A 14185-nucleotide genomic window follows, 5' to 3' on the forward strand; every position below is an offset into this window, starting at 1 on the left:
AGAGCCAGGACTGAGCTACTGTTGCTTAGTAAAGGCCTGCCTCTACTAGGCTGGTGATAGTGATCCCTGAACAGATGAGATTCCTTCGCCCATATGGCTGCCCTCTGGGACTCCTTTGTGCTGTGACTGATGGGCTCGCGTTAATGCCTGTGAACTTTATGAGCTCTTTCTCTTCCAACCCAACCCATAGTAGCAGCTCCACCCATCCCTCTGCTCTCTCATTTCAAAGGAGAGCCCACGTTGTCCTGTCAAAGTGTGCCTTTCGTTTTGTACACAAATGTCCCACCCGCCCTCTACTCTATCCCCCCTCCTCCCCTGCACCCCTCCACCCTGCACACTCTCTGGTCCAGACTTTGTGTTTGTGAAAAGGACCGTCTCAAATGTCCTCTGCAGCCGCGGCAGCTGCTCCTGGACCTCACCATTCTTTCAGGGCCTAAACAAAAGGGGGGTCTCAGTGAACCTTTGTGTTGTGCCCCTCCTACAAACCCCATCCTTTGACAAGGGTGTAAGAGTTGTGGCTGCATCTTTTGTGTGAGCTTTCTTTATTGGGGGGAGGGGGGGGGCTCCACATGACCACACAACCACATTAGCCATCTGATCAGTGCCTAGACCAGCACCTCCCCTCCATGGGGCCCTCGTAGGCCCCTCGGGGCCATGGCTCAGCCTGTTTACACAGGCAGCACTCAGAGCACTGCTAGCGAGCACAGCCTCCATAGCCTCCTCAACCCCCCCCACACACACACACACACACACACACACACACACACACACACACACACACAGCAATGATATAGAGCTGAGGAGAGAGATGTGTGTGGGGGGACATCTGCCTCAGCATCGTCTGGTTGAGGAGCCGTGTTTTGGCAAAGGTTGACGTGCGTCAGCACTAGGGTTGCTAAGGGAGGGCATTCTACTGGCAACTTTTTCAGTTCACAAGTTTTCATTTTACCCTTATTTAACTAGGCAAGTCAGTTAAGAACAAATTCATATTTACCTCTGCCTTGTTCAGGCAACAGATTATTTTCCTTGCCAGCTCAGGGATTTGATCTAGCAACCTTTTGATTATAGGCCCAACTAGGCTACCTGCCAACCAGTAACCTACCAGAATGTTTGTATCTTTAAAGGATTTTATGTAATCTATCAAAATACTTCTTGGGTACTTCAGATTATCACAGGTGTCTGTAATTATCTGTAGCCCCCTTTCTGGTCTTATCACATGTCAAATACTGTATATGAAATAATAACTAAAATAACTAAAATAAAAAGCTATAAAACATCCTAAATATAACCATCGATTTAGTGAATACCATTGGTGTTTAATATGAGGGTTTCAGCGTTACATTTATTTTACACACTTTTATTTATTTTGCTATGTAAATAAGGATTTGTTGTCAATGTTTTTTTTATTAATTAGGGTTCTTTCACATATTCTCCTATGATCCAGATACTGGAGCATTTAGTACCCTTATCTGTGCTATGAAGCATTAGTGAAACGCAAACAAACCCTGGCTGAAAGGAATCCTGGATCTGCATGAGTAGTTACCGGTAAGCTTTGCAACCGTAGTCAGCAACTGAGCTCCATGGTTACAGCACTAGACATGACAAAGATAGAAACATCACCACGCCTGATTGTAGCTGCTCTGTGTGGGAGATAGTGGTAGAGTAAACAAGGAAGAATTTCAAGTACAGGCACGCAAGGATGGAACTGAAGAGCAAATTGTAACGATTTGACGAAATGATAGTGATGCAGTCATGGAGCTGACCTTTATTATTTACATAATCAGAGGAATTACCATATCTTTATGTTGTGAAACATATGACAATTAGTTATCAGATGAATTATGAATTCAAACAGGATAAAGCCATCCACTGGTGATTTGCATATGAGCAGCTGAGAAGGAGTGGAATTGTGTGCGTGTGTGTGTGAGTGTATGTGTGCACACGTTTATTGGTAAGGGTCCTGACCTCAGGTCCTCTGACCCCAGCAGCAGGTTCATGGTGATAAGTGATATTAGCATAACCAACAGACTAGAGGACATAACATATCACTACAGACACAGCCAGCTGAGCCTTACATCCCTCCAGACACAACTTCCCACTGGGCACAGACGTCAGTTCAACATCTAGCTTTGATTTACATTTGAGTTTGAGTTTTCAACTAATGTGAATTCAATGTGGAATCAACAAAAAATGTCACCATGTCATTGGATTTTAGTTCAAAGTTGGGTGAAAGAAAGACGAAATGCCCTTTGATTTTTTTTTTGCAAATCCAATGGATTCTTTTGATTGAAATGATGTGGAAACAATGTTGATTCGACCAGTTTTTGCCCCATGGTTAGTTTCATCCGAACCACCACTATAGCAGCAATAACACATTGATTCCTAAGGTAACACTTCAGAAACAACATTATTGTAACGATCGTCTTCGGGAGAAAGAGAGGAGGACCAAAGCGCAGCGTGGTAAATGTTCATAATTATAATTAAAGAAAGCACTGAACACTGAATCACTACAAATGTACCAAAATGAATGAACGAAACAGTCCTGTCTGGTGACATACACACGTAACACAAAGACAGAAAGTCAACACCCACAAAACCAAGGTGGAAAAAGGCTACCTAAGTATGATTCTAAATCAGAGACGACTATCGACACCTGCCTCTGATTGAGAACCATACTAGGCCGAACACAAAAACCAACATAGAAAAACAAACACAGACTGCCCACCCCAATTCATGCCCTGACCATACAAAAACAAAGACAAAACAAAGGAACTAAGGTCAGAACCTGACAATTATTCCTTTGATACTTCCCAAGCACAACTTTAGATTCTATGAAAAGCTTTACCCACGTAGTTCAATCCAGATAAAACAACTTGACAAGAGGATGCAATGTTTACACTTTGTTGGGATGCTATAGATGCATATGGCGAGCAGAAGCAATGCCCAATGATGCAGTGGTGGAAAAAGAACCCAATTGTCATACTTGAGTAAAAGTAAAGATACCTTAAAAGTAAATGACTCCAGTAAAATAATACTTGAGTAAAAGTCTAAAAGAATTTAGTTTTAAATATACTTAAATATACAAAAGTAAATGTAATCGCTAAAATATACTTAAGTATCAAAAGTAAAAGTATAAATCATTTAAAATTCCTTATATTAAGCAAGCCAGACAGCACAATTAAAAAATGTAGTTTTTTACCATAACCATGGGCACATACATCATTTACAAAGAAAGCATTTGTATTTAGTGAGTCCGCCAGATCAGAGACAGTAGGGATCACCAGGGATGTTCTCTTGATAAGTGTGAATTAGACCATTTTCCTGTCCTGCTAAGCATTCAAAATGTAACGAGTACATTTGGGTGTCTGTGAAAATGTAAGAAGTAAAAAGTACATTGTTTTCTTTAGGAATGTAGTGGAGTAAAAGTAAAAGTTGTCAAAAAATATAAATAGTAAAGTACAGATACCCCCCAAAATTACTTAAGTAGTACATTAAAGTATTTTTACATAAGTACTTTACACCACTGCAATCATGTGCAATGAGATAGCTGCAGTTTATGGGATTAAGATCATCAAGTAAAAAGGTGGCCATTCACTGACCATTTACTCATACCAATCGAATCACTTGATTGACTGTCCCCTAAAAATAGAACCAAATAGAAACACAGACTTCCTGCAGACTAGTGGTAATGGAGGAATCCGATGGCTGTAGCCTGGGCAACAGGGCGGCCTAGAACAGAAGCCCAATCTGACCCCCCATCACATCCTCTTCCCTCAGCACCATCTGCTGCTGCTGCTGCTCCTGGGGCGTCGTCAGCTCATTGTGCAGAGGGAGGGGGGCATTAGTGTTGAATAGACACTTGAGAAGAGCCATGTGGCTGGAACAGAGCCTTTATAAAACGGGTTGAGACGGGGGCAACCGGGGTTGTTTGAGGAGGTACAGATAATGAAATATTGTGACACAGGGCAATTAAAGCAGCCACTGCTGCCCACCTTTGCACATTAGACACTGCACATATCAGAGCAGCTGTGAAGTGCAGAGATAGAGCGATCGAGAGAGCACCAGCCCTTTTGGGATGCACAGCTGCAGAGCACATGCTTTCATATCAGTGCATGAACCTCATGGGGGTATTACTACTAACATTGCATTAGGCTTCAATCTCTCTCTTCGTGCAGATAAGTGAATAAGGCATCCTACTGCTCCTATTACTGGGGGGGGGGGGGGTGAATGAGTCCTGGCTTGTGCCAGGCACAGTGCTCTCCTCCTCTTTCTCCTCCTCCCTTCCTCCTCCTCTCCTCTGTCTCATTATGCGGGGCAGCAGGGGGAGTCAGTGTTTGTGGGCCAGTTGCCGGGTAGATTTAGGGGGGTTGGTTGTAGGTTTTGGGGGGTTTGGTTGGGTCTGCAGGCGCTTGCTGTCTGACGGGGAACAATATCCCCGGCTGCACACCTCCATACACGCTGCACTGGGCCACTAATTAAACAAACCATTCTTGGTGGCTGATTTGATGGAAGCGTTTGGCAGCTCAGTGCAGGGCCGCAGATCTGGAGGTCAGATAGGACTGCTACTGAGGGGGGAGGAGATGGAGAGGGGGTATTCAGAGATAGAGTGTCAGAGTTAGGGCATGAGGGCTGGGGCAGCTGTTGAATAGTACATACAGGCACAATGCTTAAGAATGACATGAAGCATACTGGCCCAGAATGACATTGTAGTTTGTTTCCAAAAGCACAAAAGCCCCGGAAAGTTCTGAATTTCCAATGAATGGCGGCTATTCACAAACTGTGTGTTCCAAGAGCAAAAGAGCACAGTGAAAAGCTGGATACATTTCTTCTTTGTTTTGTTCGGCTGTGACATGTGAATGGAATAAGATTGCTTTTTGTTATTCTCTGTCATCTTTAGGTGAAATAATTGCCACAAAATCAATGGTCCACATAACAACCAAAGGTAGTTCCTCTATCACACACCACCACTCTAGTTAAACAGTAGAACCCTGGATCTGAGTGGTGATCTTAAACAGCCATAAGAGACATTAACAACACCTCCATCCACTGCCTCTAAAGCTATCACATGCAATATGCACCCACAGGACTGATTAGAGGCTGTCCTCAGTGCACAACACCTATAAATACACACCTTGAAAATAGAAGTTAGAATCAGGTGCAAACTCAAAGTAACCAAAGAAAACTCTCTCCTAATCCTGCTGCAACATGCAATTGGAAGTAGGTGTGCATGTTGTGCACAATGGTCATAAACACTACAGGGACATTTGATCAACGTGTATAGGTGTGCCTAATTACCATACAAGGGAGTAATTACGTCATTCAACCAAATCTCAACTCTTAAGTGACTGAGGACATAAAGTGACAATTAATCATCAATGTATTATTGATCAATCAATCTGGTTAGTTGCCATCTGGGGGTGGCAGCGTAGCCTAGTGGTTAGAGCTTTGGACTAGCAACTGGAAGGTTGCAAGTTCAAACCCCCTGAACTGGCAGTTAACCCACTGTTCCTAGGCCATCATTGAAAATAAGAATTTGTTCTTAACTGACTTGCCTAGTACAATTAAAAATTAGTGACAGACACAACAATTGTTCTCCTGTACTGCTGTGTGATAAGGCACCAGCTCACTTTCTGTATGTGTGGAAGAGAGGTCTGTTAGGGCTAGCAGATATGGGAGTCAATTCAGTTGAACCTTCATAATATCACAGAATGGGTTGGGGTGCTGTAAAAACATACTACAATCTGCTGTCTTGTAGTATCTATTTTTTTAATTGATGTAGTTCTGTTCTTGCCTATTACTGTTCTCTATTATGTCATGTTTCACATTTTGTGTGTGACCCCAGGAAGAGTAGCTGCTGCTTTCGCAACAGCTAATGGGGATCCTAATAAAATAGCAATAAAAAAAACAAATACCAAGATGAAGATAGACCTCTCACAGGTAAATGCTTCCAGTGGTCAGAATAGATGTGGGCCTGCAAGGGCAGTAGTTTGTAAACAAAGACACTGCATAAACATGGATATAACAGGCCATGATGATAGGTAAATTAGGATAGAACACAGTACATCAGGCCTATGGGATGTACAAGTGTTGGCGTGGTGGTAAGAGCACCAAAAACTGTGCAAGTGCCAACGGTTATTTAAGAATTATTGTTGGAGCTGATTTGATTTAGTTTTTAGTATGGAGAGAACATTCAAGATCCAAAATAAAATTTACACTCAACATTTTATTGATCATTTCATCATACATGACATAAAGTGAAACTTTTAGAAAATAACAAATATATTCTTTCATTTATCTTCTTTTTTAGTTTGACAATCAGGAATTCAACAGGAAAACATTTCATTGAACAATAAAGCTTTTTTTTTTATGTAATCAGGAGTTCAACATTGTAGCATTTTTGATAATAAATGTTCATATTGAATGTCTAAAGTAAAACCTTCAGAGCATTACAGTACATTTCTTGTTTCCTTTCTTTTTTGAGTTTTTGTCATATTCAAATCATCTAAAGTGAAACCTTCAGAGAATTAAGACAATTCTGGAAAGTTGGAAGTATATCGCTGAATGTAACGGTTGTTATTGCCGCTCAGCAAGAAGACATTTTTAAAAAGTTTGTTTTTAAGAATGCTTCTTCTTGGCACCGCTTCTTCTCCTACTGCGCGTGCTTCAACGTGCGACGTTCGCTCTGTGGAACACAGGATGCAGAACTCGCTCCTCCTTTCTCTCCAAACCTCATCCGCACAAAGAATGAGGGCCGTTTTGTCGCTCTTGTGGCATACCTGACCTCATTCACATAAAGAATGGAAGTCATCTTGGCATGGACGGGACAAGAGACGACGAAATCACAGGGGCCCATTCGGGCCGGCCACGCGATGCCTGGATCAGAATCCTCCTCGGGAGTATCCAGGGTTGAGAAACAGTGTCATCCTGTAAAAGGATGAGTATTTCCTTATAGGATGAAGGTTTACAGCATCTCAAGAGAGAAGATCAGCGTTTAGGGAGGGTGATCTCTGGAACCCAGTCGTTCAGACCGCGGCTCTCCTCACAGAACAGGTGCAGCTTCTCCAAAGCAGGGTCCTCCCAAGAACCATCAGCTGAGTTCTGTTGACAAACAAGAGGGGAAAGAAACATTAGTCACATGGACACAATTGATGGTTTATTAAAGAGTTCAATAAAGTAGGTTTGAGTTGAATTAGTACATACTGTGATAAGACAGCAGTGGGCATCTTCAAGCTGGCCAGCCTTGTCACCAACAATCTCGGCCAGGCGCTGCATGTCGTTCACTCTGACAATGCTGATTTCGTTGTCAAAACAGTAAGACTGGATGAGGGTGAAGTGGATCTGGAGAGCAATATCACACTCCCACTCCTCATCAGTTGCCAGGACACAGAAAGACACACTGTCTGGGTCACTGTTGAGATAAAAAAAAAAAAACATTAGTCAATATTATCATACAATAACAGTGACTTCAGTAATGAGTAAATGTACATATTATTAAAAAAAATCGAAATAAAGTACAAATTCAGTACATAAAATACTTACTCATTCATTATTTTGGCACTTTCATAGACACCAACAGTGAGGCGATCCTCACACTGGGCAGACTTGAGAGCTTCCTTCAGAGATTTGCCAATAGTTTCCATTGTAGAGCCTAGTTCGAGGATATGCTGATAAGGTCTCAACAGAAGTGTGTTTGTGCTAGTTGTAAGAAACAGCTAGTATTTATAGGGAAGACGTGGCACACGCGCGTTTTGTGATTGGCTGCTGGGAGACAATGCACATGCGACCCCTAGCAGGCTCGTGCCTATAGACAAATTTTCAGAAGAAAGGACAGGGCAGTTTCCGTTCGATTGAATGGATGCAAATGCAGAACTTTTATGAATTAATTAATTCAGATTTGTGCAGGGTCGGTTTGAATGATGAGATTATTAGCCTACTATAATATCCATAATTACCACTCATATCCAAGTGGCACATTTAAGGCTTCAAACTACATAAAGATATCGCTATATTATCGAAATCTGGTCAACTTTTCTGGTGCACACTTCATGATTTAAATAGAGTAAATGCATGATATATCAAGTAGATTTAGCATACATTTAGCATACACCTTTATGTATTAAGAAAGATTTCTGGAAAAACTCAATATTATTGTGTTACTTCAATATCCAGATAACTCACAACTTGTAGGCATATACAATTTTGCTGATTAGGCAAGTATTGGAGAACAGAATTGGCGCAAAGTTCCCATTTGCAAACGATAATGGCACGCGCCGCTGTTTTGCATTTGTAAAACCATGGCTGACTTCAGGCGCGTGGCATCTGGAGATGCCTGTATCTCTCTCCATAGCAACAAGATCCCATCTGTCCGTGGGGGTGGGGGAAGGTGAAGAGGTCAACAAAGAAAACTTCTGCTGCACGATACAAGCAGAGATAAGTCGGCACATGCAGTGCATAATGGCCAATGACTGCCACAGATATTGCGCATAGCCAACATAAAACCTGTGTCTATAAATAAGAAATTGTAATAGAGTGTATTAGTAGCCTTGACTGGTAAAACGAACAGAGGCAAGCGCAATAGTTTGGACATTACAATATTGTAGAAGTCTCGCAGCTTTTCCTATGTTATTTGATTGCATAATATACCCAAAGTATCCTACACTGTGACCGCACTGTTTCAACTTGCAAGTTGCAAACCCAACTTCATCGTGCATGACCCATTTAATTATTAGGCTGTGAACCAACATGATTGAAACTACTAAATGAATAGAACGTTGCTAATGGAAAGTAGTCTAGTTGAAGTTATCTGGTTGCTTGGCTAATTTGCATCTGCACAAAGAACTTTTGAGCCATGGGTCAATGTGCAGTAGGCTATGTCATTCGCCAGAGCGAGCTATGGCTTGAGCCAGAAACACCTGTCACGCGCTGCTGGGAGGGGGCACCGTCCGGCAGATGTGCTTCTTCATGAACAATGCGTCCTATATCGACTTGCACGCGCCTGCCCTGTTGCCAAGCTGGGTTAGGTTGAGCCTTCCAAAAATAGCATAGTCTTTGAGCTGCTATCGGATGAATCAATCCAAGGAACCCTATCTGTTAACTTTGTAAACTGTTGTGCATTAGGCTAACTTACTGTATAAAAAACGATGGGTTGTTGTTGCCTGCAACATGGGCCATTTAAACCTCTCAACTAATGATTGCCTAATTTATAAACCAATGATAATTAACTATTCTAATTGCTCCATTCATTTCGTTTGTTATGTGGTGTAGCAAAATAACATGATTTAATCAAAACAGCATATTTATTTATTGGGTGTGTTTATGCCCAAAACATTTCTGAATGATTCATTCTTGGGCTGCAACTCATGCGCGTGGCCTATATTAAATACAAGACTACCCTATCAAAGATTCATAGTCGTTGAGTTTTGACCATACGCTCGCTATATTTACATTTAAATTGGATAAAAACTCAGACAACAGACTTTTTCTTTCAGCGAATGTAAAGACTCGCGGACAATAGGAGCGGCGAGCCACCGGGTGGGAGAAGGGGGGGGGGCTCTGCCGGGATGAGGGGGTGTCTTCATAGCAATAGTCCACCATCTGCCGCGCTGCTTTCCACCAAACAATGGAGCTGAATCAATCACCGCGAACCTGTTATCTCGACCCTCTAATTACGCATGCATCAGTCCTATTCTAGATTATTTTATGCACCTTAAATGCCACCTAAGTGGATACAATTTGGCCAAACTGCGTAATATTCGAATTTGTGTGTAGGCTATTAGGCTTTACCCGGCAAATATAACTTGGCCTTAATGGTTAACCGTGCCAGCTGCTCAACTTTATAACTAATTGTATGGTAAAGCATGGCTATAATTTTCATTGGTCCATGTGGCAAAAGTAAATAAATAAAAGTTCGGACAGCGGATAGCGATCACGTGGTCAGTATATTGTGCGACACGCACGGTCTGCTGGCACGCGCTGTTAATTTACATTTGTATTGAGAGGGTGATAATAGGGGTTTCTGCGAGCACAATAGGGGCCGTTTTTGGTCAGGCTCTACAGATGGCCATCCTCCACCTGCCCTCTCCTAACGGGGAGATGGTTGCCCTTCTGCGCACTTTACTTTCACTATATTATTGTTTGAGTTTGGACATACTTTCACCTAAAACTGAAACATACAGAATCTTAATCAAAGACAATTTGGGCACTTTTAAGCACTTTACAAAGTTGTATTATCTTTGGATTTTTTGTTTCAGTAGGTTTAAAGACTGATTTAATAAATTATCAAATGCATCTCCGAAAGCATATTTTGAAGCTATTGGCATTAATTAGCGTGTCATGTGAAACAATCGAAACTCAGGCAAAATATGACAGCCAAAATCTCAATTTATTGAGTTCAAACTTGGAGAAAATATGACCTAAATCCATCTGAAATAAATATAAACATTTTTGTTTTCGGTCGGAGCATGCCCGGCACAGAAAAAGACGTGTCATTATGCCTCCTATCAATTTGCCACGAGCGGTGAGACAATACAATTAGCATACTATTGCGCCATTCAGGTCAACCAATCAGGGTGCTGCTTATTCACAGGCGCCACTAGCCCAAAGGTATAAAATCGCAGCACAGTCTCTTCAGAATCACTAATCTTTTCGGATTTACTCTCCGGCGACACTAACTCCCACTCAGGAAGTTTTGGAATATTCTGCATCATCATGACTCTTGAGGAAGTGCTGATCCGGAAGCCCGTTGAACGTGTCCAGTGCACCGGCAAAGCGCTGGAGGAAGTTCTGCTCTCCGCTAAAGACAACAACTGCCTGACTGTCGGTGTCTATGAGTCTGCTAAAGTTATGAATGTGTAAGTATGAGTTTCTTGAAATGCATATGTAAACTGAATTTCTATCTATGTTTGCTTATTTTGAAGTCATTTTGCATGTACTTATGGTTCCTCTGTTTTCTTTGCAGTGACACCGACAATGTGTGTTTCTGTGTCCTGGCAACCGATGAGGAGTGGGAGTGTGACATTGCTCTCCAGATCCACTTCACCCTCATCCAGTCTTACTGTTTTGACAACGACATCAGCATCGTCAGGGTGAACAACATGCAGCGACTGGCCGAAATTGTTCGTGACAAGACTGGCCAGCTTGAAGATGCCCACTGCTGTCTTATCATGGTGTGTACTATTTCAACCCAAGCTGACTTTATTAAAACATGCAATAATATATCATGGTTTTAACTGTTCATTGTGTCCATGTGACTAATGTTTCTTTCCCCTCTTGTTTGTCAACAGAACTCAGCTGATGGTTCTTGGGAGGACCCTGCTTTGGAGAAGCTGCACCTGTTCTGCGAGGAGAGCCGGGGTCTGAACGACTGGGTTCCAGAGATCACCCTCCCTAAACGCTGATTTGGGACTTTACTCTTCTCTCTTGAGATACTGTAAACCTTCAACCTATAAGGAAATACTCATCCTTTTACAGGATGACACTGTTTCTCATCCCTGGATACTCCTGAGGAGGATTCTGATCCAGGCATCGCGTGGCCGGCCCGAATGGACCCCCGTGATTTCGTCGTCTCTTGTCCCGTCCATGCCAAGATGACTTCCATTCTTTATGTGAATGAGGTCAGGTATGCCACAAGAGCGACAAAACGGCCCTCATTCTTTGTGCGGATGAGGTTTGGAGAGAAAGGAGGAGCGAGTTCTGCATCCTGTGTTCCACAGAGCGAACGTCGCACGTTGAAGCACGCGCAGTAGGAGAAGAAGCGGTGCCAAGAAGAAGCATTCTTAAAAACAGACTTTTTAAAAATGTCTTCTTGCTGAGCGGCAATAACAACCGTTACATTCAGCGAAATGTTTCCCACTTTCCAGAATTGTCTTAATTCTCTAAAGGTTTAACTTTAGAAATGTAATAATGACAAAAAATGAACATAAAAAAAAGATAAAAGATAGCACTTATAATGCTCTAAAGGTTTCACTTTAGAATGTTTTGCCTAACTTTTCAAAAATATATATTTTTACTTATGTTATCTATTTTTATACATGTTTATGTTTGATAACATTACATTGTTAAACATTAAAAGGGGAAAAATGAATAATTATTTAAATGTTTATAAAAAACGAAGACCCTAATAAATTGAATGAATATCGTATTTGTCGTCATGTGTTTTTTTTACTCTCCTTATTAAGTTTGGAGAGTAGCCTATGCCTACTAAAATGGGGAGGTTATTGTGTTGACAAAAAAAATGTGCTCAGCAGGCACTTAAGGGTGTCAACTGCTCGCTGTTGTCCCACCAGTAAAAGTCTGTTCTGTCCCTTCCTCCCTTCTTGGCTGATCTGCATGTGTATGGGGGCGTACAATAGCAGAATGCGCTCTGTTGTCACATCCAGCAGTCCACACAGAGGGATTATTGTCTGACCGGCAGATGTCTGTGTAGCCATGCTGTACCATCTGCCGCTTTCTGCAGGTGAGGCCGGACAGGGGAGGAGTTGAGGGTGTTTTGGGTGCCTAAGGGTCCGAAGTAGACTGGTTTGGGGAGAAGGGTGCAACTGCAGCCCACAATTCGGGGCATTCCTGCCTCTGCAGCAACCCCACTTTATACTTATATTAGGCGGGGGGGCGACACCATGTGTTCGCTAGCTAGCAAGATAGCACACAGTGTCACTAATTAGCTAGCTAGTTAACACAGTGTTACCCCAGCCTCCTGCCCGATGTGCTTGCGGGAGTCCCCGCCTGCTGTGTACCTGAGGAAACCATATCGGCAGGCGGGGGCTCCCGCAAGCACATCGGGCAGGAGGCGGGGGTGACACTGTGTGCTAGCAAGCCAGCACACATTGTCACTAACTAGCAAGCTGGTTAGCACCCAGTGTGGCTCCATCCTCCCACCTGCCGTATTAGCGGGAGGTGGGACGACCGGTCAACAGTGTACTTTGCCCCGCCTTTCGGGCACCGCTTTCCCGTAGTTCTGTTAACAATGGTGAGGGCAGATGTTCGGCAGGTGGGAGAGAAGGACAGTGTCTAAAGGCAAAAAAAACTCATAGACTTAGATTTTTCTTTTGACCCACATTCAAAAGTGTGTGTCTGTGTGGGGGGCTGCAGTTGCACACTATTGGGATTGGGGGTTTAAATAGGGGGCTGACTATCATCTGGTGCTCTGCCAGCTGCTGTGGGCTATTGTTTACATGGTTTCTAGCAGGACACTTGTGAAGCTTTTGTAAACACTTAATACAAAGAATAGCAGCCCTAAATTTGCTTTCATGAGGTTTATATTTGACCTCCACCTGCTTCAAATAAAAAAAACTGCATGAATGTCAATTAAGTCTTTATTGCACTTTATTTAGAGCATCAATAAGTCACAATGGTAAAAGTTCCATTTGGTTGTCGAATATAATACAGAGACAATCACCTGCACAAAATCAGTCTTCTCTAAGGGCAAGAAAAATCACGAAGACAAACAAGCATACTGATTTCAGAGACTATCATTCATCAAACAACCAAGGAGTTGTCTAAAAGCAATGCTCTTTCAGCACATTCTTCATATTTCATGTTATTGTGCTATGAATAAAAGTATATAAGTATCACTTCTTTTTTTTTGTGTGTGGATTTTTTACCCCTTTTTCTCCCCAATTTCATGGTATCCAATTGTTTAGTAGCTACTATCTTGTCTCATCGCTACAACTCCCGTACACAGTGCCATCCAACCTGGAAGCCAGCCGCACCAATGTGTCGGAGGAAACACGTGCACCTGGCAACCTTGGTTAGCGCGCACTGCGCCCGGCCCGCCACAGGAGTCACTGGTGTGCAATAAGAATGATTTCCCTACTGGCCAAACCTTCCTTAACCTGACAATGCTATGCAAATTGTGCGTTGCCCCACGGACCTCCCGTCTCGGCCGGTTCTGACAGAGCATGGGCGCGAACCCAGAGTCTCTGGTGGCACAGCTGGTGCTGCAGTACAGTGCCCTTGACCACTGCACCACCCGGGAGGCCCCCATAAGTATCACTTCTATACTAAAAAGGGTGCTTCCTAAATTAATTTTGATGGGACTCATTATTTCATCAGGCACTTTTACGACTCTATTTCAGCTTCACAAAAGATTACCAATAACAATCTTACTTTGTTAGAGACATCATGACCAGCAGTCCAATGTTTCAGTATCTGTGTGTTACCACAACTGTTCATCTACAGTGGTTCCTGT

The 14185-nt window shown here is 42.7% G+C and overlaps 2 protein-coding genes across 2 annotated transcripts; one reads left to right on the forward strand and one right to left on the reverse strand.

The window, feature by feature from the left end:
- Positions 1 to 6252: 6252 nt before the first annotated feature.
- On the reverse strand, positions 6253 to 7684 carry LOC135543926 (growth arrest and DNA damage-inducible protein GADD45 gamma-like). The gene is made up of 3 exons (XM_064971247.1): positions 7540 to 7684; positions 7201 to 7408; positions 6253 to 7098 (listed from the first exon to the last, which is right to left on the reverse strand). Exons 1-3 carry the CDS (start codon positions 7638 to 7640, stop codon positions 6985 to 6987), a joined length of 423 nt encoding a protein of 140 aa, XP_064827319.1. The 5' UTR covers positions 7641 to 7684; the 3' UTR covers positions 6253 to 6984.
- Positions 7685 to 10640: 2956 nt separating this feature from the next.
- Positions 10641 to 12066, forward strand: LOC135543925 (growth arrest and DNA damage-inducible protein GADD45 gamma-like). Its single transcript, XM_064971245.1, has 3 exons — positions 10641 to 10850; positions 10958 to 11165; positions 11283 to 12066. Exons 1-3 carry the CDS (start codon positions 10708 to 10710, stop codon positions 11394 to 11396), a joined length of 465 nt encoding a protein of 154 aa, XP_064827317.1. The 5' UTR covers positions 10641 to 10707; the 3' UTR covers positions 11397 to 12066.
- Positions 12067 to 14185: the final 2119 nt, after the last annotated feature.

Source organism: Oncorhynchus masou, chromosome 8 (assembly GCF_036934945.1).
Source record: "Oncorhynchus masou masou isolate Uvic2021 chromosome 8, UVic_Omas_1.1, whole genome shotgun sequence".
Lineage (NCBI taxonomy): Eukaryota > Metazoa > Chordata > Actinopteri > Salmoniformes > Salmonidae > Oncorhynchus > Oncorhynchus masou.